This window comes from Orbicella franksi, chromosome 1 (assembly GCF_964199315.1).
Source record: "Orbicella franksi chromosome 1, jaOrbFran1.1, whole genome shotgun sequence".
NCBI classification, from domain to species: domain Eukaryota; kingdom Metazoa; phylum Cnidaria; class Anthozoa; order Scleractinia; family Merulinidae; genus Orbicella; species Orbicella franksi.
The window spans coordinates 15,955,858-15,982,948 of record NC_138145.1 but is presented as its reverse complement, the minus strand read 5'-3'; the positions used below and the strand labels follow the sequence as shown (position 1 = coordinate 15,982,948).

Below are 27,091 nucleotides of genomic sequence, written 5' to 3'. Positions count from 1 at the left end.
GTCTGTTTCTCCATGGACTGGTAACTATACGATGTACGTTCGGATACATTTTGATGCGTGTACTTAAAGCAATAACGAATTTTCGTTACACCGCTGACCGCTTAGGTCTTCTGGGTTTGGTATTGTGCAAAAGATGGTGGATTTATCTCTTAGAAGTGGCGCTCAAATTCTTCAACAACTTCGTCCCCTGGTGAAGAGTGCAGAAGATTTAAATCTTGAGAAAAATCTTTACCAATTGACAGATGTTGGTGGTGATCCAGTGCTTTTTCTTCTAACCCAAGGAGTCAAAGAATTTTTCTTAGATAACTTTGACAGCTGTCTTTCAAACTGTCAAACTGTGATTGACATTTGTTGGGAGAAGTGTAATACAGGTCACTGGCGAGATGTCAATGTAATTTGGAGAGAAACATATTCATATGCCAGTGTTTTCAAAGCATTGTGTCTTCACAGTAGAGGAAGACAGACAGAGGCAATGAAGGCTTGTGACATGGGGCTTTTGTTAGGTGCACCCATTTTGGATAACATTCTAACCAGGATTGCAACAGAATTTCAGAAAAATGCAAAGGGAAGTAGTTATAGTCAAGAGGTAATGGATAGCACTTCCAATGACCATGATTCTGAAATCAGTTCAGAACTTCACGAAACAAAAACTTCAATGGTGGGAAAATCTACAGAAAAAAGGAAATTTAGCAATGATTCTGAGTCTGTAGATGGAGAATGGCAGTCTGCTACTTCTGATTTTACAAAAAGAAGAAAACATTATGGAATACCAATGATAAGTAAGGAGTTTGACATTGATCATGTCTTTTGCCCTTCACTAGAAGCATTTCTTACAAATTACATACAGAAAGACAAACCAGTGATCCTGGATGGAGTAATGGACCACTGGCCTGCCAGGACAACTCATCAGTGGAGCATACAATATCTTAGGACCATTGCTGGATGTCGTACAGTACCAGTTGAGCTGGGCTTACGATACACGGATGACACATGGACACAAAAATTAATGACAGTAGGAGATTTTATTGACAGTTACATTGATCCAATTGAAAAAGGCCAGGACTCGGAGATTGCTTATTTAGCTCAGCATCAGTTGTTTGATCAGATACCTGAATTAAGAAGGGACATCATCACTCCTGATTATTGCTATCTCGGCGAAGGTGATAACGATGTTATAATCAATGCTTGGTTTGGTCCAAAGGGTACGATATCACCAATGCACCATGATCCCTATCACAATCTCTTGGCACAAGTTGTTGGTGAGAAGTACTTGAGACTGTATTCCAAGACTGAATCAGAGAAGCTGTATCCTCACAAATCAACATTGCTGAATAATACAAGCCAGGTATTGTTTGAAATAATAACTGTCTCCAGGGAGTGATTAACATCTTTCTTCCATTGGATTTTTTGGGCATTCAATTCTCTTCAGCAGCAAGTTTGTTTAGAGACACTAACACTCAACTCATCCTGCTATTACCCAGGATGAAAGCATTTTTCTTGAAGAAGCCCAGCAAGAAGCTGGCAAGAAGCTAGCAAGAAGCCCAGGGGGTACTCTACAAAGTACTGTACAGGGAGGCTCTGCCGCGAGGTCCAACCCCTTACCCTTTTGTATACCATTTTGACAAAAAAGGTAGCCATTTCATGTACCCTAAATTGCAAAAAGCTACCCCTTTCACATACTTTCATAACTGGCCCGCATTATGTCATTATCTTGTCATTTTCATGTATAATTGCCGAATAAATGAAATGATACAGCCATAACGAACATGTACATTTGTTCAAAATATTTTGATTAAAGTCCCTTTGAAATAACTAAATGACAGATTTTCCTACCCTTTCATGTACCTCAACTTGTGAAATCCCTTCCTGAAGCCAGCAAAAGGTAACCCTTTTGGGTAGGGTCTCTCCATAAAGGCCATTATAGGGAGTCCCCCCCCCCCCCCCCATGGGGCCAAGAAGACAGTAATAAAATCTCAAGTAGTCTCTATGACTTATTTTGGCTATACAAAGAACACAATTTCTGTGATGGCAGCCAATATTCCCCCCTCGAGATTTGCTTCATTTAGCAAAAAGCAAAAGTAAACTTAGAAATTTATTCACTTTAAGTTATTTCTCATGATGATGCAATAAAATGTACTTGTCTTTGAATCTGTTCCAGGTAGATGTTGAGGACCCTGATCTTGTCCAGTTTCCTGAATTTTCATCAGCTGTTTACCAGGAATGTATCCTGAAGGAAGGACAGATGTTGTACATTCCACCGTACCACTGGCATTATGTCAGGTCATTGTCACTTAGTTTCTCTGTAAGCTTCTGGTGGTCCTAACTTTTGAACGTGGTCAAATCTTTTCGAACAAATAAACCTCATTGTTACATACTGTCAGAAGAGTGTTTCTGGAGTCACAATTTTTTATTTCCTTTAAACTACTTCTGCTGAAGCCTATTAGCCAAAGAGGTCAATAGAGAGCATAGAATAAAACGAAAACGAAGCCGTGATGTAAGTAGTAGCCTGTTCCAGGCTCTCAGTCAGTGGGGACGATCGAAAAAGCGGGCGGGCGACAAGCGGGGTCTGGGAGAGAAAACAAGAAGGCGGATCCGGCTCTTCGCCCGCCCGCTTTTTCAATCCTCCCCACTGACCGAGAGCCCGGAACAGGCTAAAAATATAGTAATAGTTTCAAACAAAGTCAAATAATTATATTACTCCACAACGGTGGAAAGTAGAGAGCAAATTTTCATGTGGCTGTGTGCACAGGTACAGCAAAACCAAACCACTTTGTAGAAAAACCGCAGAGCTAACTTTTGCCTTTCTTAAATAATTTTTTGTTCTGACAATAAGATTTTCCTTTTTAGCTACCCGCGTTGAGAGCTTTGAATAAGGTAGTCTGCGCAGCAGGCCTTAATCGGGGGAGATGGGGAGGGAGAGTGGGAATGAAAGGAGCGGGGAGTGGGAGAGAGGAAGAACCCTAACCCTTCTTTCTCGGGTTTTTCGCATCTTTTTACGTCTGCAACGCAGGCCATGGAAAGGTTTTTTCAGCATAGTTACAGCATAGTACTCACTAGAGATCGCACCTCAAGAAAAATTTTTAAGACCTATTAACATATACAAAACGTTATTTGGTGGATTGTAATATTATAACGAAGAGTAAACTGATTGTTGTCCACGAAGCTCCGCCGTCATCATTTCAATCTCCGCTCTCTGATTTGATAAAAGTAGCCGAAGAGCAACAGAGAGACAAAAGAGAGGACTGCCTGAATAAGAATTCAAGCATGGCCACAGCAAATGTTCTTGTGTTAACGAAAGAGAGACAAAAAAAAACTTTAATAAGGTTCCTTTTGGAACATTAACCAACATTCCATCGTTGTAAATCAGAACTGGAATACGTCGATTGCGTTGTGAATCCTTGGAGACCTCCGGCTGGTTAATCGCGACGACACGAGGTAATTATTTCAGCCATAAACTTGAGGATAAGGATAATGGTCATTTTTTACTTTCTTTTAACTAAAGTTTATATGATACATAATACACGCCCTGTCGAACCAAAACCTGCTTTCCGATGTGAAAACTGGCGATGTCTTACCTCGTGTTATATTACAACTAAATTGTACACTTTCATTGAGTTCAAAGTATTCTGGCCCGTTGCCTTAACTTAAGACGGAACATTTCCTAAGTCTTCTAGTCTGTTCCGTACGTTCAGCATGTCGGGGAACACAAAAAACTATGAAGGAAAAATAAGAAAGGAGTACGACGCGGAGAGCCGTATCAAACCACTCCCATATTTTTTTCTCTTTTCGCTTTTCTCGCTGTTCCCGACTAGCCAAACGCCTGGAAAAGGCTGTGAGCCTCCTCCCCGGTATGAACGTACGACGTGAAGAAAATACAGTTTGCTTGTATATGGGTCGGTCTGGCACTGAGGACAATAGTGTTAGCGTTAGTTTTGTGCCACGCACGGCACAAATGGATGTTGAAGTGGACCGTATTCACAGGCCCTCACTGCGTGCAAAGTACACGGTTATGTTGGCCACCGCAGACATTGCACAGTCTGCATGGGCTGCGTGCTAATAGTTAATTCGAGGTAGTCGTGTATATATTCACAAGATGACGAACATAAAAACTTAAAGTGCTTCCTCATACGCGTGATGTGAAATTCATTTGTTGGCGGCTTTCTTGTCCATATAAAATCCCTCTCAGCGCGCGGAGAGAAAGACTTGGAGTTGAGGAGTTTGAACGATGAATTGAAATATTCCTCCTTGGCATCCAGGATCTTGCCTTCTCTGTAACCCGGAATGTATGATTTTCTTTTCTTCGATCACCTAACAGATCTTGTTCGGCTACTGCATTGAAGATATTTTATCTTGCACATTCTTTAATCTCTCAAGAACAATTTTCCGTAAAGTTTCGTCGACATTGTTTTGATTTATGATCTTGAGATAACACCTTTCAACGGCCTGGAAGGGAAACGAAAACGAAAAAAGTGAAAACATCAACGAGGTAATGAACGCTGTAAATAAGATCACCCGTGGATTTTTAAGACTTGTTCAAAAATAAGTTTACAGAATAAGTCTATAGGCTATAGCACACGGTGTGTCCCAAAACATGTACAAATGACGAGATCTTTACGTTACATGTACTGACATCACGTGACTATTGGCGTTGTCCCAACGTACCCATCACCTTATCAGCCTCTGTGATTGCGAGTCACGTAGGTCACGATCTAGCCCTAGCCTGTATGCAGCCGCCCCCTCCCATCCAAAATACCCGATTTTTTTTTGTTTTAGGGGAGGGGGCGGCTGTACACAGGCTAGTCACGATCTTGGGCCCAGGAGTACTCAGAGGTACCACACAAATGAGACTTAGGCCCAGTTCATACGTCGCATTTCTGCCGTGTCGAATTCAATTCAATTAAGTGCGACAGAAATGCGACTGTCGATTCATACGTCGCACTTGTGTCGCACTTAATTCGGAATTTGTACTGTCGGGTATGTCAGCCAGCGGAAAATGTTTTAAACGGAGGGTATTCAATATGGCGGACGAAAATACTGAGCGACGACGAACTTAAATTTTGCAAAAAATTGACCGCCAATGGAACGAGAAGGAGAAGGCTGACAACGGAGCAGTATGTGTTGCAATATGTTCAGGTTGCATTGGGTCGAGAATGGCCAAGTTTCTTCTTTTTCCTGAGCGGGAAAACATTTACGCATGCTCAATACATTAACATAATGTATGCATTAGATTCGACACGGCAGAAATTCGACGTCTGAATCGGTGTCGCATTTCTGTCGGATAATGCGACAAGACCAGTCGAACGTGCGGCAGAAATGCGGCAGCCGATTCAGACGTCGTATTTCTGTCGAATTTAATTCGTTGAATTGAATTCGACACGGCAGAAATGCGACGTATGAACCGGGCCTTATATTGAAATCTCCAGCCATGCGCCACGCACGTAGATTTCAAGTTGTCATTTTATGGTACCTTATTATTTTCGCAGACTTCTGGCTGCATGGGTAAACACATTAGACAGTATACAGTAATATTAAACAGCATCTTGGACGAAATCATTTGACTTCGTAGCGTCTTTGTGGTGATCATCTTCTAGATCAAGGTGCACTACAATGGACACTTCAATGTCCGACCATCTTTCAAGTGTTTTGACGCCAAACAGAAGAGTGCCAACTAGGTTCGATTACAAGCCGTTTCTCGAGAAAGGAGTCCGCACTCCTCTCCCAGCTCTCTCTTCCCGGGGAGGAACGTAGACTGGACTCGAGAGAGCGGCAGGAATGAGCGTGGGTGAACTAAATATTAATAATCACGCCCCTTGATCACGCCCATAAGCTTGTTGTTTTTACCTGTAACACCTCTGGAGCCGGCGACAATTCAACCAATAAGGCGGCAGCCTCGCACCGGACTACTTCAAGTGGGGATGACATCATCAGACTATATACACTCTGCACGAAACAGCTGGCGTTTGGAATCGTCCTTCGGATGGATTTCTGATGAAATTCAACAAAACGACCGTCAAAATCAACACAGAGAGCTCCATTGAAGTTATTGGTACGTTTTCCGGTGAAGACCAACACAGCTGATAATTGCTTTGAGAGGAGTGTTATATTTGAAGCAGAGTAAAAGAAAGTCTAGAATTTTCTCACGCTTTCAACCAAAACGAAAGTTCCGGAGAGGAAACCTAGCACGATACGCTAGTTAACACCCTGAATCAATTAACTAGTTTATACGATGGTGGTCTTTTCGGTATAAGAAACATCGTCCTACCTTGGAAGCGAAATTTCAGGTTACTATCTGTTATAACTTGATCTGAATATTACATATTTTGCCTGAGTATAGTCCAGCATATCTCTCACAATTTTGCTTTTCTTGAGAGGCCATGCCGATGATTTTGAAAGAGAGCTGAAAAAAGCCTCAGAGAGGACATAAAACCGTCTTATTTGAAATTGTTGAAAAGTGAAGAGAAAACCCCGAGAAAAATATCCCTTAGGTATTATAATTAACAAAAGCCAAATAAAGAGATTCCTTTAGGATATCGCAGAGGCAAAATAGATATATTTGTTTGTTTTTCGCGATGCCGCGGAGTACATGCCTTGGCAGAAAGGATATCGGCTAAGTGCTGTGCAGGTTATCTTGGATAAACTATCCGATGACTTTTAGACAGTCTGATAACGGACTGAATTCAAGTTACAAAGTCGACACTCTCTTGTGTCCAGTTTTGATAAGATCGGCTAGACTTCAGTGATTTGAACAATTTTATTGACTCACTAACGGATTGGTCCGTTACGTCATCTTGCGGCTAGCGAGCTTTCCGGTTATGCTAACAAACAGACAAGTGATTCGACATCTTGTTACAGATCTTATGATCCATATCTATTTAGCTGTCTGTTCGTCAATGTACAGTCTATAAAAATCACCAAAATAAACTAAAGAAAAGGAGCCCTAGCCCATCATTAGGACTGTGGTATCACTCTTTGTCATTTATCGAAGGGTCCCGATGTGATTTCTTATGAAATTGTTTGAGAGAAATGCCCAGGATTAGTGTGATATTCACAAATAAGTGATTCCATGTGACGATTTTCATGCTTGATCAGCTGAAGTCACGGTATAAAGTATTACTTCCAGTTTGTGTTAATACTCATTCGTATCATTGAACCATCACCAAACCGGCCAGGCTGAGTAACATCGATCGTAAATAAAACCTGGAACTGAGCGCTAGTATAATACGGGTATACCCATTAGGGTAGACCTTAAAAGCGCGCGCGATTTTATAAATCTGCGAGTCGTTTTAAAGCAGTAGCGCCGTACAAAACTAAGCGTAATAACAGATACGGTAAATTAAAGGTACAAATCAATCAGTTTTCACTCACCCGAAGACACTTGTCACCTCTGAGGAACATGTCTGTAACTACGGTACAGCAATTGAACAAGTACAAAGCGCTGACGGGAATCAATGACAGCGTCGAGAGTCAACTCACGAAGTTAACGTTTAGCGGTTTTGTTTTCAGTTAACAAGCGTTGACCCGTTACTAATAGACTATTCCGAGCGACTTTCACAAGAAAATATTTCAACTATCCCTGATACATAAAAAGAACATCTGATCTGTTTACAGTGTAACGATTCCGCCGTCTGTGTCGTTTTCATAGTCAGGTATGTGGGTCTGAGTGCACTGATCTCTAAAGTTTTCGTGACCGGAAGTGCAATCAATTTCGTTCAACCTTCTCATGCCCCACGAGGTGGCGCTTGTGTTGTGGTTGGTGACGCATTCAATCGTGGTTGGCTGATCACATGAAAAGCAACTGATGATACTTTAGAAATCACTTTGTCAAAGAAATATTATTTCACGCAACAAAAGAAAAAAGGGGTTGAATAAATTTGAATAATCACTACCTTCATTCCAAACATCCGAAATAAGCAGAAGCAGTTGTAAACAAATGTAGCTGGTTTTTAAAACAAACATATTTGGGGGGCTTTTGCCGAAAATCAATCAGAGTTTCTAATAATCAATGAGTGAGGGAATAAACAAGATGGCACGGGCAAAACAAACAGATCGACCAACATGGGGTAACAGAGGGCCAATATTGGCCAAGCGTGGAAGGTGTCAGCGGTCTGCCTTGCTGGCTCAGTATCATTATGCCAAAAAAATGGCGGAACGATTTGTAAAATACAGTTGGGCATAGTTCGGTCATTGTTTCTGCACAGTTTATGTTTTCATTAGTTTGTAGAATCATTTAGCCCGTAGGACCATGGATTCCGTAGCCGAAGACGATATAACTCTTCCTTTGGATTTTGATAGGAGGTAATTTAACAATGAGCTTTTTATTGTCTTTCGCTTTGTTTGACAAGTTGTTGCTTTATGCCCTGTCTCGATCAACGTGTGGTCTCGCTTAGAGTAATAAAAACACCAAGTTGATCTATTATTTATATTGGTATTGTTTCATGAGTCTCATTTGCGGCTTGAATGAACTCTGTTTTGATTTTGCAATTCATTTTATTAGCACTAATCTGGCAAGGTTTAAGGAGGCCGTCGCAGCTGGTACGGGGGGCGACATGTTAGATTCTTCTGCTGAATTTTCCGAAGGACTAACAGTAAGACCAACAACTACAGGTTTGTAGCTTACAGTTTCCTTTTACACTCATTTTTAGAGGTCCGTTACATCTTAAGAGTTTCCCTGAACTGTTTTGTTATTCATACAATCTTTAACCTCCGCTTTCGACGGAGGCCCTAGATAACCTGAGCTTATTATTTCAAGCTGCAGCTTAATTTGTTCTGTCACGTGTTTTAAGCTTAATGCATACACATGAAGTGTCTCAGAGTGTTTTTGACAAAACATAATGTGAACTTCAAGTTTGTGTCTTTGGGTAATAATTAACCTTTCTAGCCCTCGAAAGCAGCTCTTAATTAACTACAGGCCTGTAACAGGTGCAGCATGCAATTAATGACATAAGCCTTGCTGTTACAATTCCCTCTGGTTACCTTGCACAGTGGTATTTCCACCAGTTTCAACGGTAGTCCAGTCCCTGATCTCTCCCTAACCTGCCTGGTTGAACCCAGGTGGGAGAAGAAGGAGTCCAGCTCCATGGACATTGGCTCTGTGGACATTGGCCAGGCCTCATAACCATTCCCTTCTATTAACACTAAACTCAAATGACAAATTCAACTACGTGACCAAGTGTGTGACTTGTAACAGTGTTTAATCACCATCAACCTCCATCTGTCTATGTCAACTATGAATTATGCACCTTAGTTGTTGTTTGGTGCCATGGTGCCGGCTGGAACACCATCAGCTTTGGCTGGTCATTCTGATTCTGGAGTGGTAGTCCCTGCCACATCAAATGCAGGTGTGAGTGGTCACTAGGTTGTCTCCAGAGGAACATACCTTTCGTGTGGCTCAATTTTCTTTGGCCAGGTTCTCAATCTTTTCCTCTCCTGTATTGAGTTATCTCAAGAACACACTGTTCCATCTGCTAATGATGTTTAAATATGTAACAAAAACTTGTTAAGACTGCATCTGAAAACAATTGGTTTAATGAACATGTATTGGAAGTAGGAACATGCAATGTGGAGGCGTTATGCATCTACTGGCGTGAAAAGTGATGGTGATGATGATGAGGACAGTGATGATGATGACGATGATGATTATGATGATGATGATTGAGATGAATGGAGACAGAAATACCAGAATATACTGAATACTAGAAATAAACTAGCTATTAAATGATTACTGTTGATATAACTATAGATAGCGTTGTTCACTCATGAAAAAAAATCATTTGTAGTGAACAATTTGAAATCTAGCAAGTGAGTACAAATGATGAGCTTTCCAGGCTCCACTAGTCACCAGTTTTAACAAAAAGCAGCTGGGGCCCATTTCTCAAAGGTTCCAAAAAGTTTTCGCACTCAAAAAGCTTTAGCAAAATCGCAAACCTTATGACTTCAGAGCAGTTTTATGCACATATTCTTAATGTAAACAGAGGTTCTCTTCATACAAGAAGTTTCAGGCGTATACACCTCTCTGTCGTTAAGTACCGATTAACTAAAAATGGCTTTACGGGCTGAAAAGTTTCCAGGGCTTTCGAGAAATGGGCCCCTGGTCTTGCTTTTCCTGAAGTTGCTCCTGTGTGCTTGCAATTTTTAACTCTGGAGCATGTATTTACCAAACAGCTGGCACATATGCCTTTGTATACTGAATATGACAAAGGAGCAGCTTAGGGATGAGTTGCAAGAACAACACTAGCAACAAGTACATTTGCCAATCCTGTTTTTAGGTGCTGGTAATCAAGATGGTTCTGGGTCACCCCAAACAAAAACAATGAAAGATTATGAATATGTAAGTGACTACTAATAATATAATATATCCAATATTAATTACCGGACTTAGGTGTGATATAATCATGATTGTCCAGCATGAGCAATTTTCTTAAATACAATTTGCCTTTTCTGTAGTTTGCCATTTCTTTTAACCATTGTGATGTGTATGTTTTGTATTTCAATGTATTCCTTTTTAGAATATCGAGGCAACCATTCAAATGATCCAGCATTCAATTTGGTGACATCGTTAAATTTTATGATAACTTGCATTGTCCTTTTACACTTATAAAAGGATCTTAATCAACTCGAAATTTTATTTTGTCACAGCTAATGTAAATTGATCTGTTGAAATAGAGAACATTTTATTTGCTCAATAGCAACCCTTTTAGTCACAATCTCCTCCTTGCTGACCCTAAATTTCTTAACTGTGCCTTTCAATAGCATGCAAACACTGATCTTTTAAACCTATGTAACTAACAATTACTACCATTTTCGAGCTACCATGAACAGCCAACTTTTTTCCGTGTTGTTCCACGCTTAAAACATTCAAGTTTGTCTAGACAAACTGTCACATTTTTGAATTGAACCAACTAATGTTTAGAGCATGAACAAGTCAAGTTTTGACAGCTCTGCCTGAATGTTTCTGCACATGAACACAGGTGTTGAAAACGTTGCGTCGAGTTTTTTGTAACTTAAGTGCAGGTCCCTGAAATAAATAAGAATAAAAAGTGCGAAATTTCCAAAGGGTATTAAATCTGTGAACCGACGAAATCAGCCCGTGGAATTTGAGAATCGTCTCGGTTGTACAGGACCAAATTTTTATAGACTATCGGTTCAGGTGACATCTTGAGCCGGAGAATTCTTATGTAATGGCAGGTGTTATGTCATGTGTTCCGGCACCCAAGTGAAATAAGGTGAAAACTATGTAAAGCTTTTTTTACTTTTTGTTCAAACAGGAACAAAGTTAAATCCCAGAAATAATTACCTGTATAATTCACAACATTGAAGACAGCGAAACAAAAATTGAGAGGAGAGTACAATTTCTGCTCTCAGACATGCTGTCTAGCTGTGTCTGATCCTGTCTGCTCGATTCAACATCGCTTTTCCGTAAAATGTTGTTCATATCTATTATTTGCTAATACGTAAGCTGAAATAGAAAATAAAAAAGAACAATTTCCGTATTTGAAAACGGCAAAATTGAAGATTTCTCGTAGAAGGAAAAGCCAGCTTGTTGTTTGGTGTCAGGCTGCTGCAAGGGTTTGGCGGTTATCTTTTGTGGTTTTATCTCTCATCTGATTGGTCACGAAACATTAAATGTTCCAGAAATTTCCTCTGGTTGGTGTTCACGGTTTTATGGGAAAGACTGAGTGACCCTATCTGTTGAGTAATATGAATGTATAAGCTTGACTTGCACAATCGACATGATTTACAGTACAACTGGCGAACATACTTTAGAATGTTACATGTACATAAAACTCAATGCAACGTTTTCAAAACCTGTGTTCATGTGTAGAAACATTCAGGCGGAGCTGTCAAAACTTGACGTGTTCACGCTCTAAATGTTAATTGGTTCAATTCAAAAACGCTACAGTTTGGCTAGACAAACTTGAATGTTTTAAGCATGGAACAATGCGGAAAAAAGTTGGCCGTTCATGGTAGCTCGAAAATGGTAGTACATTTTTAGCTGTCGTCAGTCATAGTTATGACATCGACCAATGAACAGTGAATTGGCGTGTTATTGGAAGGCCGAGCAGTAAGGTTGGTTCAGAGGACTTGGCATAGCGTAAAGACATTATCCTGTTCAGTTGATTATTCTGCGGTACTTACTCTCGTGATCAATCTCTTTGAGATCTATTGATTTTGTAAGCAGAAAGAGGTTTTCAATTACTCTTGGAGATAAAAATATGGAAAGCTTTTCACAGATGTAAATCGCTACTTAGCTTCCTGATCATCTGTGCTTAAGCCAGACTACTGTTAAGTCCAGATTTCAATTTCAGTGTAATAGTTCATGACATGCGCATATTTATAATTTCTTTGTCTATGTTAACTGGAGTTATTAGTGAATGCTTATTTCATTTTTCATTTCACACAATTATTTTGAATCTTCATAATAATGTTAAGGTCTTGAATCATTGTTGGAAAATTGAAAATCCAAACATTAGAAAATAGTTCAGTTATAAACTGAAGATGGCTAAACCTATAAATATGAATTATATTTGTTGGTCAAAATTCATATTATAAAGAGAATTTGCATAAGAGGAAACCTATATTTCTGAGTTTAAACAATGGCAAAACAGCTGAATGAGGTTTGAACATTTTTGTTTTGTCATAAACTTCAAAATATAATATAAAATAATATACTATAAAATGTAATTTGTTTTGATTTTGTCTTTTTTCTCTAGGTAGGTGGCCAACAAATGAAATTTGAATGTGTAATTAAATTTTGTGTGCTTTGTAATTATTGTCTGTTCACAGCAAATATCTGAGCTGAAAAAGGAGAATTTTGGTTTGAAGCTGAGAATTTACTTCCTTGAAGAACGTGTGAACCAAAATGGTGATGTTCCAGAGGATATTTTCAAGGCAGTAAGAAAGATTTTCTTTTTATTTTTAATTGTGTATACAAATCTGATGTGTTTATTTCTTAAGTGACAATCTACTAATCTAGTAATCAACCAGCAATTTAACATTTATAAACAAGTCACATTAGCCAAAGAAACTTCATTAAGGGGTTTGCATAATATTGATGGACTTGATCCTATAAAAGTATCATTCTAAAAGCCATGTTTATGTAGGAGTTGTTAAATATAGAAATTAAAACCTATGAAACTAAAATGACAAAATTATGCAGTTTGAATTAATCATATGTCGATTAAGGGATTAGTTGGTAAAAGAACTGTCGTACCAGCTGCAATCAACAGGAGTGTGAAAATACCTTTATCTTATTCATGATAATTAAACTTGTTTAGTTAAACCCAAAAAAATGTGACAGGAAATTGGATACCTTTATTTACACTGGATAAAACTGAGGGAAAATTTATCTCATTTTACCAGTAGTCTCTATACAAAAAAAAAGTTATAAGGCCCAAAAAATGTTTAAAAAAGGGGTGCTGAACCATGTCCATATAAAGTCATTGTGATGGATTGAACTTTCAGAACTTTAAAATGAATCAATCACTTTAAACTTCAATGTATCATGATATGAATTTGAAGGGTAAGTGAATTTTGAATATCAGAAAAGGGGGAGCAAGAGTACTGTACCCTGTAGTGAACAGATTTGTAGGTCACATTAGGCCATTGTCGATGTGATTTGATTAGAATGGGTAATCAAATGGTGACGAGTGAAATTAGGAAATGATTTTGCGTGCATTTTATCAAAAGTCACATAATTTCTGGAGCCTTTAGGCAAGGGAAATTATGAGAATTTTGACAAAATACAAGTGAAATTGTTTCTTAATTTCAAGAGTATAGTATTTGATTACCTTAAATTTAATATCGTGGGTGACAAATTACACTTACAATTGTGGGTTTTTGACATGTTTATTGTATCGAGAAATTTTGCACCAAACAATTGCACCATGACAATTTTGTAATTTCACATGTGAAATTATAAATTAATGCTGAAATTTTGTGCCATAATATTACTGTTTTAATTAATTTTTAAAGAACATAGAACTCAAGGTGACAGTGGAAAAGCTCAAGAAAGAGCTTGTTGAAAGACAGGAATTGCTGGTCAAGGCCTCGTAAGTAAACACTGAAAAATTGTTGTAAATTACTTTGTTTTGATTGTATTCAAAATGGGAAGAGAGGGTGCTTTAAGAACATTTATTTTAAATGCTTCCTTTTCAAAGCTAAATTTATTTTAACATACCTTTGATTTTGTTAGGAATGCTGTTGAAGCCTTAGCCCAGCACAGTGACACACAGATTAGACAGGTGTGTATTGGCTAGTACATGTGTTAGCAAGGTTTAAATTATTCCAAACAGTTATGTGTGTTCTGTTTGTAATCTCCTGTGTATATAATTTATTTCACTATTCGTACAGCTAACAGAGGAACATAATGAGGAGTTAAGGGAAATCAGAGAGGGATATGAAATCAAGCTCAAAGAAATGGAGAAGGTTTGCTCTTCAACATTCTTGTTATTGTTGCATTGGCCTCATTGTTGCTTTCTCTAGAATACTTTGGGGTATGCTTTGTCTTTTTATGTAGGACTTGGCTGTTGCAAGGAATGGTATGGAGGACATGGCTGACAAACTTGTACGTAGATGGGGATTCTTTTTCTAAACAAGACTGTATTCAAAACATTTGGTAAAACATTTTTGATCTGAATGATCTGTTGTTATATTTTCTCTTCACAGGCTGAAACTGCTCTTCTTAATCAACAATTAAATGAGAGACTATTGGAGAGTACTGATGGCTTCCATGATGATCAGCAACAGATTCAAGTATGTTATGATAACCAACTGTTGGTTTTTTAGACCTCTGTTGAGATATCAAAAATTTTGCATATTGTTGCCGGTACTGTGTAAGATAATGACAAATTAGCCCAAGAAAACATGTCTTTTGGCATGTTAAGGTGATTCCCTAGTAAAAAAACCCGCCATAGATTTCTTGATGAAACTTGGTATGCTGTTGTTACAGGACAAGGAGATATTAAAAACGTAGTAAAAAGAGGGGTCACCGTGCTTGTTTTCACGCCACAATGCTGACAAATATGGTTATTTAGGTGACTTTTAGTAATCTCCGTGCGCAACAAATAAGCTCGATTATTTTTCAGTGCAGCGTGTTATATCACACAGAGTTTGACTTTCTTTGATTGTTTATTCATCTACGTCCCAGAAAAAATGTCTTCCAATACCCTGCATTTTTTATCCTGTAAAGGAAACATAATTTGGACATGCGCTGTTGGGCCTGTTATGTCTCCCTCTGTAGTATTTATTTCATTTGCCAAAAAAGTAGCCATAGATTTCTGCTAATTTTTTTCTCAGTTTTTTAGGATGTTGTTCTCATTGAAATTATGAAATAAAAAATGGGGGTCACCATGCTCGTTTAAGAGAAAAGGAGCATTTCTTTTGCTATCGAGCATAGTTTGAGGGAAATGTCTTACATTTTGTACATGCACGCGCTCATGTGCTCGCGATAATGACATGAAAATCGTGCGCAGTAGGGATGCGCAATGCAATACTAAGGAATCACCTTAATAGAGATACCAAAGATTTGAGAGACCATACAACATTACAGAAATTCAGAGTTATTGGTTGTTGCTTGATTTCAAATTTTCTGCATACGCCAACTAACAAACAATTGGAGCAATGATACACATCTCTGTTGTGGGCTGACATGCATGAAATTGTTTCTGAAGCTTTAATTTGCTATATTTCTCCTACACATGGTTAAGTGAGCACATGGGCAGTGCCTGTTTTCTCAGGCTGGAGTTATGTTAACAAAAAAGGTGATAAATGATTGTTGTAAATTAGTACTTCATAGAATTGATCGACTTTGGTGCCATATACCTGAGGAGCATGTGTCTTAGTTGTCCTGTTTTGTTTGGCAGATTGCTATGAAGGCAACTTTAGATGAGAAAGACAGGTACTTTACCAAGTTTAGTTCCTCATGGTCACCTCTTTATTACAGCCACTTTATTGTGGACTGAAGGAAAGCTCAGTCCCTTATTTCTTGTTTAACAAACGCTCTAATTTTGCCAGATTTTGTTAGCCTGTTGTTATAACTGATAATGGTTTAATTTTATATTGAATTCCAGGATGATAGATGACTTGAGAGGATCTCTGGCTTCTACTAAGGAAGAAAACAAGGTTTGGTTTGATTTATAATCAAACAGCTAAAGTGTAGGGGTTTGGGCAGATAAAGTGTTCAGTTTTTATGCTTCGATAGGAGTATGTGGTATTCACTTCTAATTCTGGGCATACAGTATGCTATGGTTTCTAACTTTTGTGCATGTCAGGGAACATTAAAATAAGTATTATCAGTGGGTTTTTTCCCCTTGTCCTGAAAACTCCACAGCCCTAGAGGCAGAGACTAGCAAAGACAAAATTGGCTTTCAGTTTGTACAAAACCTCAAAGCATCTTTATCTTGCTTGCTTGCTTTAGCAATAAATGTTGAGAGATACAGCTGTAAGTCTGGTGACTATTGATGGTTCTACCTGAAAGATCAACATTTTTGCTAGTCAGAGCTCTACACCTTCATTATGATGGTGTGTGTGTGTGGTTTTTTTTTCTTTAAAAAAATTACCCTTTTTACAAATCTCAGGGGTTGAAAGATAATCTGGACAGCTTGAAGGACATGCTGAGTCAACAAGAACAAGGCATTCCCCAGGTATGATCACTTATGGACTAATCCTGCCTGATCACTACCCGTTTAGCCTGATTCTGTTCAGCTTAATGGACAACTTTTTCTTCAATGTTTCTTCTCAGCAGAATGCAGCATTGGAAATTAATGAAAGAAAGATACAGGAATGTGAAGGAAGAATCAGGCAACTTACAGAAGAACTTGAAAGCAGAAACCAGAAATTAGAGGTATGACTTCACCTCTTTGTCACACAATTTAATGCATGTAAATTTAGCTACCTTGAAGATTCAGTGGCGCTTCCTTTCATTTTGTCAGTAATATATTATTACAATCTATGCATTTTTGTAATTTTAAGGAATTAAAGGATAAAGCCAAAAAGACTGAAAGAACAAACAGGGTAAGAGATGATGTTTTAGTTCTAGCTTAGAGATAAGTTTTTTATGGTCATTTTGCTGTACAAGCATTTGATAGAAGAGTGGAGTAACTGTTATAACCTTCATGTAATACAAAATATTGCATCTCTTTTTTATCTGTTATTCTTTGGTAATGTGTTAGATGCTCACTCCGGAACTGCAATCACTTTAATTGAGAGTTTGGGTGTATCAAGAGTCGTATTAGATTTTAGGACTAGATTCTTTATTCTCATGGTGCGTCTTATCCACCCAGGTTTAGTACAAATGTAGGAACCAGTGAACTGTTAGAAAACCTGAAAAAATGGTGGAGTGAAACCTGTGATACACTATCTAGAGAAAATAGCAATACTTTAACTGGCTTAAGACTGTGGAAACTAAGCTTTAACAGGGTTTAAAAGCACTCCAATGACAGTAGACTTGCATGTAATGAAAATTATTATTGCATTTTCTTTTACTTAATTGTAATCTGTTTTAGGAATTACGAAATCAGCTTCATGATAAAGAACGAGAACAACATTTAAACTCCAGAAACTCGACAGACAATTCACTCTCACAGGTTTGTATCAACAAAACTGGTACAAATTTTGCAAAGATTAGAGCTAACTGGTTAGAAAATGCAGTAGAACAGATCTCAGAATAGTGGCAACCCAAATTTGGAATGAGGAAGGAGACCTCAAAATAGAGATGCTTGTATGGTTGTGATTTTACAATCCTTTTGCAAGGTTTATTGTGACTTTTTATCCACTTGCCAAATATTCTCAAACTGGACTAGGGATTTGCCCTTTCATGTGAAAAGAGAGTCTGTTTTCGTTTCTTAAGAGACCAAGGTGAGTGGCTCTGGTGCATGTACAATGATTGACTGGATGAAAATGTTATTTTAAACTATGTCAGTAAGAGTGCAGGCTGTCTCAAGTTCTTTTGTAACAAAACAGATTAACTTTTGAACACAGCAATCACCAGTGTTTTGCTCTTGTTTGGGCCTCTGGTTATTCATGCAACTAACAGCAAATTGTTTGTCACACAGAGCTCAAAGGATGGTTCCAGAGACAGTGAGGTGAGAAAAATTAAAATGCAGTTTTATACTCCATATTGTACAAGAGCTTTGAATTTGAGAGGAACTTTTTTCTCCGCCGTAACAACCTTTTTTCCACAAAAAAGCATAAAACGCGCTGATAAAAGAATTAACAAAAGCATGAGAAGAACAAAGTATGTTACAGCTTTCAAAAGCGAGGACGTGTGTGATGTTCGCAAGCATAACTGCAAGGCATTCAACTGCAAAACTCCTTAGCTGTTAACTTCTTGGATAATTGATATGTGAGAGTGACGTGGTAAATTATACGTATTTCTGTTGATTAACTTCTAGCTGCAACAGCTGCATACTAAAGTTCAAGACTTAAATCAAAGTCTAACGGCCACACGAGAGGCAGCACACACTGCAAAGAGGAAATGGTACCAGGTGAGTGGTGAGGGAGACATTCAAGAGATAACTTGGATCACAGATGGAACAACTCATTGTCAGCATTGCTGGTTTACAAATAAATGTACTATTACAACATCATTAACTAGCAAGACACCGCGAATTTCCAATAAGAAACCCTGGACTTACTCAGTTTTATTCCAGGGGCCTTTTAGGTGGGTTTAGTTTAGTTTCGGAAGAGCCTATTTTTGGAAAGAATTTTGTTGTAAAAATGGTTGGGTTTATATTTGGAAGGGACCCAGGGTCTGAAAGATGTGGGAGCAACGAAGAATTCTGTATTTGAAGACGCTGTAAACATAGCAATTTAGAAACAGTCCTAAGAAAATACGCGCGCTGATTGGTTAAAAATCGTGTTTCTATAACTCGATGGAAACACAGAACTAGCACGAGCTGTTGACGCGATGATGGCGCGAGCAAAGAGAATTTACACTTTGATAATCAAAGTTAACAAGCTGTTTTCCTTTTTTTCGTCGCGGTGTTTTCTAAAAGAAATAGAAAACATGTTCTCCGTGTTTCTATCGAGTTATAGAAACACTCGTGAAAGTTTGGGAGAACTCGAAAAAGCTGTTGAAACACTCGCCTGCGGCTCGTGTTCCCACAGCATTTCTCGTTCTCCCAAACTTCCACTCGTGTTTGTATAACTCGATAGAAACACGGCACATGTTTTCTATTTCTTAAGTGTGACACAAAATAAGTTCTACAATCATCACTGAACATTGAAAATCTCTGTAATGACATAAATAATAACAGGGACCGCGGAGACCATTTTAAAGTGGTAGGGCTGAAAAATCTGGCCAATACAAACAAACGTTAAGGTCAGTGTTTTGCCATTTATCTTGTATTTGCGCGCCATCTGGAGCCCGAGAAAATATATCCCAGCAATAAAAGTGGTAGGGCTATAGCCCTATCAGCCCCTGCCCCTCCGCGGTCGCCGAATAAGTTTCAAAACAACTTTAACGGTAGAGAACTTTATATTGAGACAAACTTTACTTTCCCTCAAGAGGTAGAATCAATATATCTGTAAACCCTTAGACTGATGAAATTATTTGGAAGGGCTCATTATTTGAAGTTTTAGGGCATATTGTCATGGGTGGGTTGGGGGTTTAGTATCGGAATTTCACGACATATTTGTCGACTTTATGTACTTCGATGGCCGCCTTTTGTTTACGTTTGAATTTGTAGCTCTGCTCTTCAGTTTATTTCCTTTATCTCTGAATATCTCTTTGAACATTCTTCCTGTTAACATGCTGTGTCGAGAATGATCTTCTCTATACTTATTCTTTGGAATCATGGAAGGCAGTTAACGTGTTTTCAAAATTGAAGATCTGTGATAATTTTTTTGTCACTATTCTTCATTTATTTTTCAGGCATTTGAAGAACACTCCGAAGTTCTTAAAGCAAGAGATGCCATGATAGCCGCTTTACAAAGTTCTTTGAGTGCTAAGGACATGGAGTTGGAGGTACACATGAAATACATTTTGCTCAAGGTTTACGCCAAGCTTTTACCTCAATGAGCACAGAGGACATGTCCGAATCTATGGCCCCTTCCACAGTACGCCGAAGAAATTTGAAAACGCAGCTTTATTTCTACGGGGTTAGGCCTACCGTCCACACTTATCCATCACGACAACGGAGCATTTCGTCAGCGTTGCGTTTTGGTGTGGACGGAAAACATTTTGAAAACGGAGGCTTTCGAAAACGATGACCTGGCGAGTTGTTTTATACAGAAATCCAAAATGACCGGTGATTGTTGCGTTTTCAGTTTCCTCCAGCGTAGTGTGGATGGAAAACATTTGATGCGTTTTCAAATTTCTCCGGCGTAGTGTGGACTTTTGACTCTTTGCACATGTTCCCATGTACTTGTCTCCTTCGTTCTTGACTCATTCCAAATATATCCTGAGTGAACACCCTTCTCAAAGTTTTATGTCTTATCAGTTTGAAGGGAGTGTAAGAGTGCATCATGTTTTGTTTTAGAAACTTATACAATCGATGTCAGCCAAGGAAGTTACATTACAGAGATTAAACAATGGCAAACTGCTGCTGGAACAACGCTTGGATGAGGTGTTGAAGCAAAAAGAGCGTGAGCAAGCTGTAAGTTGTGATTCAAAATCACTTTGTAAGAACTTGCTTAATTAAGTATTGTGTATCAATGTTAATTTTTTTATTGAAGTTAGATCCTAGAGACTTTTCATCAGAGACCACAGTAAAACAAATTTTTAGTGGTGATTTTGAGATGAAATGGAAAAACTTAAAACCATTTTGGTTCAAAATACTGACGACGTTTCGACGTCCGCTTAACGTCATTTTCAAGTCCTTAAGTGTATGTTTCTTTTTATTTTGTTTTGGACAGGAACTTATGGAAAAGCATAGGGCTCTTTCACAAGAACACTATTCCAAGATGGACGCTTTAGAAGAAGCATATCAGGTAAACCTAAATTGCTAACAAGTATCGTTTTTTTTTTTGTCAAACCAATACCAAAGAATTCACCAAACCAGCAGTTGCAGGGTCAAAATAAACACACAGCGGCTTCCTAATGAGTGTTGAAAGACACGTCCCAGGTTATCATATCTGTCCAATCACAACAAACGCAACGAATCCAGTAAACCAATCCGAATTCGAAGAATTAATCCATCATGCGCGGCAAGGGCGGGAAGACGCGCGTACACCAAGTCGCGAGTTTCACTCCTGATTGGTCGATGAAACAGCATTTTGCTCTGATTGGTTGCTGCATGTTGGACGTATTTTTTTAAACCAGTTTTCGTGCTTAGGGGACGCAAATTTTGGCCCCGTCCACACTACGCTGGAGGAATTTGTAGACGGAGGTTTATTTCTACGGTTAGGCCTACCGTCCACAATAATCCGTCACAAAAACGGAGCTTTTCGTTCTCGTGTGGACAGATAAAATTTCGAAAACGGAGCTTTTCGAAAACCACGGCGCGGTCACCATAATCACGTGATTTCCCTGACCGAGAATTCTTCCAACACAATTACAAAATGACCGGTGATTGTTGCGTTTTCAAATTCTTCCGGCGTAGTGTGGACGGAGAACATTTGATGCGTTTTCAGAGTGAAACCTCCGTTTTCAAATTCCTCCGGCGCTGTGTGGACGGAGAACATTTGATGCGTTTTCAGAGTGAAACCTCCGTTTTCAAATTCCTCCGGTGTAGTGTGGACGGAGAACATTTGATTCATTTTCAGAGTGAAACCTCCGTTTTCAAATTCCTCCGGCGCAGTGTGGACGGAGCCTAAAAAGAACATTTTTCGATAGTCATTTCACAACCACTCTGCTTGTTTAGTTTCTAGTTTTCTGTTATTTGTTCACAGCAAGCGTCAGCGGGAGCTCAAGAGCAACTGGAGACCAAGGACAGACTTATCCAGAAGCTAGCGGCGAATAATAAAGAAAAGGACAACTTAATTGCGGTAAAGTGATGACCTTGATCAATTCTTGGTGTAATCACAAACGATATCATATCATTACGGAACGAGTGATGGTTCATAATACCTTTAGTTTAATATGATTGAGTAAATTACTTCCAATCATTTGCCACCACAGGACTTTTTAGATGCCTTAAAGGAGAGTGACATGGATGATGACTCAGGGGTCAAGGTAGGTAACAGTAAAACAACCTGTAATTTTGTGAGTGATCATGAGGAATTTACAAGATTTGAAGTTATTCCTTACATGTGCGAGCGCGAGTTCGTAATTATATGATAACAATTACAAAACCGTATCAAATGCACCTTACTCTTCTTCCTTAATAACTGTTGGAGCTTATCCATTTGGCGTACTTATCGTCTGCATACTTTTTAACCTTTCAGAGCCCGTCCGATAATCAGGGCAACCTTTTGAAAAAATTAACAAACTACATGAAAGAGAAAGATCGTGCGCTTCAGGTTGGTTATCAACAAAGTGGCTTTTTGCCTTCTCTTGTGTTATTTTTTTTTTAATTATTCCTTTTCGCAACCATAAAAGCGCATCAAGAGCAAATGTATACTTAAAGAAGGTAGATGAGCTGTTCCAAATGTGCGTCTTTCGTCGGAACGACCCTCAAAACACTCAAAATCTAAAGTTTTTTCAGTCTATTTTTTCACATACAAGTTGTGTTCTGATGCAGCACGGCAGTTCTTTCCCTGATCTATTTGATTGCTTTGGATGTTGGCTGATTTCGAACAGATGAAACTGTCCTAGATTTCATTTAGCTGTAAGCTCGTGTTTTTCGTCTTTAAGGAAGATTATAAATATCCAGACGTCACTTTTTAGAGTTTGAACTTCACTATCGAGAGCTAGAAATCCACGAGCTGCCAGAATCATTCTTTTTTTCCTACGTCTAAAGGTTGTAGCTGAGGAAAAGTTACGAGCTTTGCAAGGAAAAGAAGCAGAACTACAGCAATTGAGACAATCCCTGAGAGAGCGGGACAGACTGATCGAGAAAATCAACTCTGCTGTCCTTGAATCCGAAGAAAACAATAAAGTAAGTCAAGAAAAAAGGCACTGTAACAAGTAAAGGTTTTGCAGGCAAGAAACAGCTTGCTTTGAAGAACCGAGTTTTTTCCTTGAAATGATACTTAGTTATACATATTTACATTTTACATTCCAATCTGACTTGAATTCAATTTCCTTCTGATCTGGAAAGAAATTAATTCTCATTATTCCTTCTTTTTGCTCTTTCGAAACCATCCATTTTTTTTTATGTGTTGTCCTCTCGTTCATTTTTCCTTCTGTTGATAGTAAACTTGGATTGTCCTTTGTTAGGAAGATAGTAGTTTTGCTCCATTTAACCATCGCAACAATGACTCTAAACCACGTTAACTTTGAAGTTAAACTAGTGTGAACGCTACAGGTGCTAATAATCTCGAACGTTGACTTGTTCAGCTTTTGGAAAGAACGAGCCAGGAGAAGAATGACGCTTTACAGAGAAAAGCAGCTTCTCTGGAGGATCAGTTGAACAGACAAAAGGTAAACAACATCGTACGAAGATTTTCCATCAATAACAAGCGATCGCCTCTTTATTCTTATTTATACTTTTCGTGCTTTACAGGGAGATCTAGAGACAAAAGAAACTGGTTTGCAGGAGAAAGAAGCTGTGATTCAAAAACTGCAAAATAATTTGAGTCACAGAGAGGAGGAATTAAAGGTTAGTAACGCTTCAAGTTAAAGGAAATATCAACAATATGTAGTGTATTGTAACGAACGGACACCCCTGCGCACGCATTGCGTGCCTATGGTGCCTGCTTACATTGCAATTTAAGGGTTTTCCGCTGTAGTTCTAGTCCAGTCTTGACGATACAAAATGAACATATCGTCAATTATTCCCTCTTTCCTTTTATTTGTCTCTCATAAACGCATTAGAATTTGATTTTACAGCCTTCTAGTTCCTCCACTGTTTATTTCTTGTTTTCCATCGCAGGAATTAAAAGACTTTGTGAAAAACGCTCTAAGCAGTCCAATGGAGGTACGAATTGCTGTTCTTTACGAAGCCAGTTTGCATCTGAATATGAAATGAACCTGACTGATTTTGACCCTTTTATCTATTGTGATTTAAGGATGAAGGATTAAACGATGAAGCAAAGAAAGCACAAGAAACATCAGACTTACTCAGAGAAAAGGAAAAACTTTTGGAGGTGAAATATGGAATAAAGACGTGAATGATCATCGCAGTTATGTACACAACTTATGCAATTAAAAAATAAAGCCTGAAAAAAGTCAGGCTTGAATAGGATCTGCTTGAATAGGATGAGCGATCAAGCCAACTGGGAGTTGGTCACATTGTTAGTTTGTAATATACCCGTAGATGGTGAACAGTTGAAGTGAATGTATGAAAGATGTTAAATATATAACAGTTTCGCTTAAATCCTGTTTGCCAAGCGAACCGAAACAAAAAAAAAACCGACCACGCATTTGGTTATTTTGGTAACATGCTATTTGTATATTTCTTAGGACTTGTTCCAGGAGCGCGCGAGAATGTCATCTGCTCATGAAGCTAACACTCAAAGACTGATGGCAGCTCTCAGGGATAAGGAGACTGCATTGAAGGTAAGACCGCTAGAAACGACAGACGACCAGGTCACGAAATGGTTCTGTTGCCGACAATGTTCTTCAAACAATTCAATACTCATTTGACACAATTGTAAACCAGCACTGGCTGCCTATGAAAGCTTATCTCAACTTGCCGCATAAATTGAAAGCCGCAAGATATTCCCAAACTTAGAAATATTTATCACAAGTTGAACTTCGTTACACTCGAACTGACTTTTTCCTTTTCGATTCTTCGTGAGGCATATATACTCTCCAATAATCTTATGGTGAAGCGATTACCTCACGTTCCCCTTGCTACAGTTTCACACGTTTTTTGTGGTTTCCTAAACTTCAATTTTAAAATGGAAGTTAAAAAGACTAATTCCTCCGTCGCCTAGCCAAGCTGACCTGCTTAGTCATTGGCCAAGCATCAGAAAAACCACCAAAACTATGACAAATCACTGAGATGTAGCCTTCTGTGACCCACTGTACAAATTCGCTCTGGAGCGGAGAGAAGCATGACTGTGTATTGTTATTTTGTTATTAGGAGGCTGCTGATGACTTGACGCGCGTACAAACTGAAAAGAACGCCACTATCCAGACGTTAAAACAATTACTGAACAGCAAAGAGCACGAAGTTCAGGTACAGCTCGCCTAGAACAGTAGCCTCGTCTAGGCGTTCATTTAGTTGGGGGACAGCGGCGAGCGAAACAAAGAGAAGGGGGGGCTTGCGCTGTTTTTCGTGTTGCGTCCTAACTGATTGAACGCCTGGAAGAGGCCACTAGAACGGCCCCTCTTTTGCCTTTATCCAATTATGTTATGTAAGGGAAGAGAAGGGCTTTTAAGAAAGCTCAAGGTAGGTAATTGTAAGAAATAGATGTGATTGGATGAAAACTGCAAACGAAAATCCAAGCATACCCGTCGTGTTTTTCACTCTCGTTTCATTTCAGGCTCTGGAAAACAGCAAAGCTTGGGCATCCCAAGAACACGACAAATTAGTGAACAAACTAAAGATGGCGATACAAGAGAAGGACAAGACCATTGGAGTAAGTAATCAACATCAAACCACCTGACTTAGTATTACTGTGCCCAATTTTCTGTATTTTGTTATACTTATGGCAATGTCTCTCAATTAGTCAAAGAAGTTTTGCATTTTTTCTGCGAAGGGATTAGTAGAAAGCGGACGAGAAAAGGACAAGATGTTGAAAGCGCTTCAGGTATGTTTGTTAATAAAGATCAGCTCATGCTCTCGCTTTTCTTTTAAACTAAACCACTTCAAAATGACACCACCCATTATACTACCAGATGTTTGCTGTGACAATGCTGAGCTGTGAATTGTGTTGAGGATTCTATCTTCTAAAGCAGGCTTTTAGGTCTGCATTCCGTAACATCAGTTATCGTCATTTTATCCATTTGTTTAGGAGTCCAGTAAAAGCCCAACAAAAGCGCCCAGCCCTGCTGAAGTGGTAAGATACTAGTTTTGTAACATAAGCGGTTTGTGTGTTGTGTTATGAATGATTGCCCATACAAAAACGCGGCTGTCTTATGGTGCCTATTTTTTTCTTTCTAAGGCGGATCTTAAGCGAAATATCAGTATACTACAAGCTGAAGTACAAAAGAAAGATGGTACGTTATTATTTCACTCTTCCGTCACCGTGGATGTTTTTGTCCGTAGTTTATGTATTGCTTTGTATCGCATTCCCCACTTTAGAAGCATAGAGGAAATCTGGGCCGAGTCTAATCTCGCAGTCGTTTGTGGGACCAAATCCAGGAACAGTATCGTTTCTGAAATGGCGATCTGAGGAAGAAGGAGGAATTTTAAATTTGTTACTCCGAGCTCATTCTCGCCAAAAGTGAACGTCAGTGCCGTGCCTAGGAATCAGGCTTTGTTGGTGAAAATGACGTTTCAAGGAGAAGGCGCGATCATTTTTCATTCATACTTTTAGAACCAGTGTGCAAACAACATTTCATTTCATTTCATTTCGGGAAAAATTCCCGTAATGGCGCTCTTACAAGATAAGAACCTGTGTTTTAAGGTAATAAGAATTGATTCTAGTCTATTTATGTCATTTTCGTCTGTTGTTTTTGTTTGTTTTTCTCAGAGTCTTTAAAGAAGCTCGAGTCAGATTACAGAAACAACTTGAGGAAGTTACAAGGCGACGACCGAGAGGTAAACGTTTATTGGATAACAAGGTGTAAAGCAGTCTCCCAGCCAATCACAGCTGCAGAAAATATGGCAATAAACTAATCAAATCTGTAAGAGAAAAGAAGGGAAAGAAATCAGTGTCAAGCGCGGGAAACTCGCTCGAATCAATTCATTAGCGGGATTTGTCTCAAGGGTTTTTTTCCGTTGTTTTCTAAATGAGGTTGTGTCTGGTTCTTTTTTAGAACAAGCTGAAAATTGAGAATCTACAGCACGAAATACAGACAAGAGATGCATTTATGAAACAAGCAAAGTGAGTGTAATACTCAAATTGTTGTGGTCAATACGATTGTTTTCCTCTACTCAGTGCTATATTATTGCCGGGGATCGTGCTTGTTTGGTTGTAATGACATTGTCTTTTGTTATAG

At 38.8% G+C, this 27,091-nt stretch overlaps 3 protein-coding genes across 6 annotated transcripts in view; 2 read left to right on the top strand and 1 right to left on the bottom strand.

Moving 5' to 3' along the window:
- Window positions 1-100: 100 nt before the first annotated feature.
- Window positions 101-2,818, top strand: LOC145492843 (lysine-specific demethylase 8-like). Its single transcript, XM_081472224.1, has 2 exons — window positions 101-1,345; window positions 2,159-2,818. The coding sequence occupies exons 1-2, from the start codon at window positions 134-136 to the stop codon at window positions 2,321-2,323; spliced, it is 1,377 nt and encodes a 458-aa protein (XP_081328350.1). The 5' UTR covers window positions 101-133; the 3' UTR covers window positions 2,324-2,818.
- Window positions 2,819-4,321: 1,503 nt separating this feature from the next.
- On the bottom strand, window positions 4,322-7,962 carry LOC145492865 (coatomer subunit beta-like). Its single transcript, XM_081472246.1, has 3 exons — window positions 7,366-7,962; window positions 5,842-5,985; window positions 4,322-4,443 (listed from the first exon to the last, which is right to left on the bottom strand). Exons 1-3 carry the CDS (start codon window positions 7,393-7,395, stop codon window positions 4,327-4,329), a joined length of 291 nt encoding a protein of 96 aa, XP_081328372.1. The 5' UTR covers window positions 7,396-7,962; the 3' UTR covers window positions 4,322-4,326.
- Window positions 7,963-8,123: 161 nt separating this feature from the next.
- The window catches only part of LOC145492815 (uncharacterized), a 37,093-nt gene continuing 18,125 nt past the window's right edge, over window positions 8,124-27,091 (top strand). The window contains exons 1-36 of one of the 4 annotated variants that reach the window (XM_081472215.1): window positions 8,124-8,295; window positions 8,495-8,604; window positions 10,266-10,327; window positions 12,784-12,891; window positions 13,972-14,048; window positions 14,192-14,240; window positions 14,350-14,424; window positions 14,516-14,563; window positions 14,665-14,751; window positions 15,861-15,895; window positions 16,068-16,119; window positions 16,575-16,640; window positions 16,739-16,840; window positions 16,969-17,010; window positions 17,502-17,582; window positions 18,051-18,080; window positions 18,390-18,482; window positions 19,871-19,963; window positions 20,478-20,594; window positions 20,854-20,928; window positions 21,829-21,924; window positions 22,058-22,111; window positions 22,324-22,398; window positions 22,839-22,976; window positions 23,378-23,461; window positions 23,544-23,639; window positions 23,913-23,957; window positions 24,049-24,126; window positions 24,443-24,538; window positions 25,068-25,163; window positions 25,471-25,566; window positions 25,687-25,737; window positions 25,942-25,986; window positions 26,092-26,146; window positions 26,623-26,690; window positions 26,909-26,976. In XM_081472215.1, the coding sequence (XP_081328341.1) occupies window positions 8,243-8,295; window positions 8,495-8,604; window positions 10,266-10,327; window positions 12,784-12,891; window positions 13,972-14,048; window positions 14,192-14,240; window positions 14,350-14,424; window positions 14,516-14,563; window positions 14,665-14,751; window positions 15,861-15,895; window positions 16,068-16,119; window positions 16,575-16,640; window positions 16,739-16,840; window positions 16,969-17,010; window positions 17,502-17,582; window positions 18,051-18,080; window positions 18,390-18,482; window positions 19,871-19,963; window positions 20,478-20,594; window positions 20,854-20,928; window positions 21,829-21,924; window positions 22,058-22,111; window positions 22,324-22,398; window positions 22,839-22,976; window positions 23,378-23,461; window positions 23,544-23,639; window positions 23,913-23,957; window positions 24,049-24,126; window positions 24,443-24,538; window positions 25,068-25,163; window positions 25,471-25,566; window positions 25,687-25,737; window positions 25,942-25,986; window positions 26,092-26,146; window positions 26,623-26,690; window positions 26,909-26,976 (2,696 nt within the window). In that variant the 5' untranslated portion in view covers window positions 8,124-8,242. The remainder of the gene's footprint in view (window positions 8,296-8,494; window positions 8,605-10,265; window positions 10,328-12,783; window positions 12,892-13,971; window positions 14,049-14,191; window positions 14,241-14,349; window positions 14,425-14,515; window positions 14,564-14,664; window positions 14,752-15,860; window positions 15,896-16,067; window positions 16,120-16,574; window positions 16,641-16,738; window positions 16,841-16,968; window positions 17,011-17,501; window positions 17,583-18,050; window positions 18,081-18,389; window positions 18,483-19,870; window positions 19,964-20,477; window positions 20,595-20,853; window positions 20,929-21,828; window positions 21,925-22,057; window positions 22,112-22,323; window positions 22,399-22,838; window positions 22,977-23,377; window positions 23,462-23,543; window positions 23,640-23,912; window positions 23,958-24,048; window positions 24,127-24,442; window positions 24,539-25,067; window positions 25,164-25,470; window positions 25,567-25,686; window positions 25,738-25,941; window positions 25,987-26,091; window positions 26,147-26,622; window positions 26,691-26,908; window positions 26,977-27,091) is intronic. The other 3 variants (XM_081472202.1, XM_081472197.1, XM_081472208.1) reach the window with 3 other exon arrangements.

Coding starts and splice junctions, on each gene's coding strand:
- LOC145492843 (XM_081472224.1), top strand. CDS start 134: ATGGTGGATTTATCTCTTAGAAGTGGCGCTCAAATTCTTCAACAACTT. Junction 1,346..2,158: donor TGCTGAATAATACAAGCCAG/GTATTGTTTGAA, acceptor AATCTGTTCCAG/GTAGATGTTGAGGACCCTGA.
- LOC145492865 (XM_081472246.1), bottom strand. CDS start 7,395: ATGTTCCTCAGAGGTGACAAGTGTCTTCGG. Junction 5,986..7,365: donor GAGGTGACAAGTGTCTTCGG/GTGAGTGAAAAC, acceptor GAATTTCATCAG/AAATCCATCCGAAGGACGAT. Junction 4,444..5,841: donor CGGCTCCAGAGGTGTTACAG/GTAAAAACAACA, acceptor TTTCCCTTCCAG/GCCGTTGAAAGGTGTTATCT.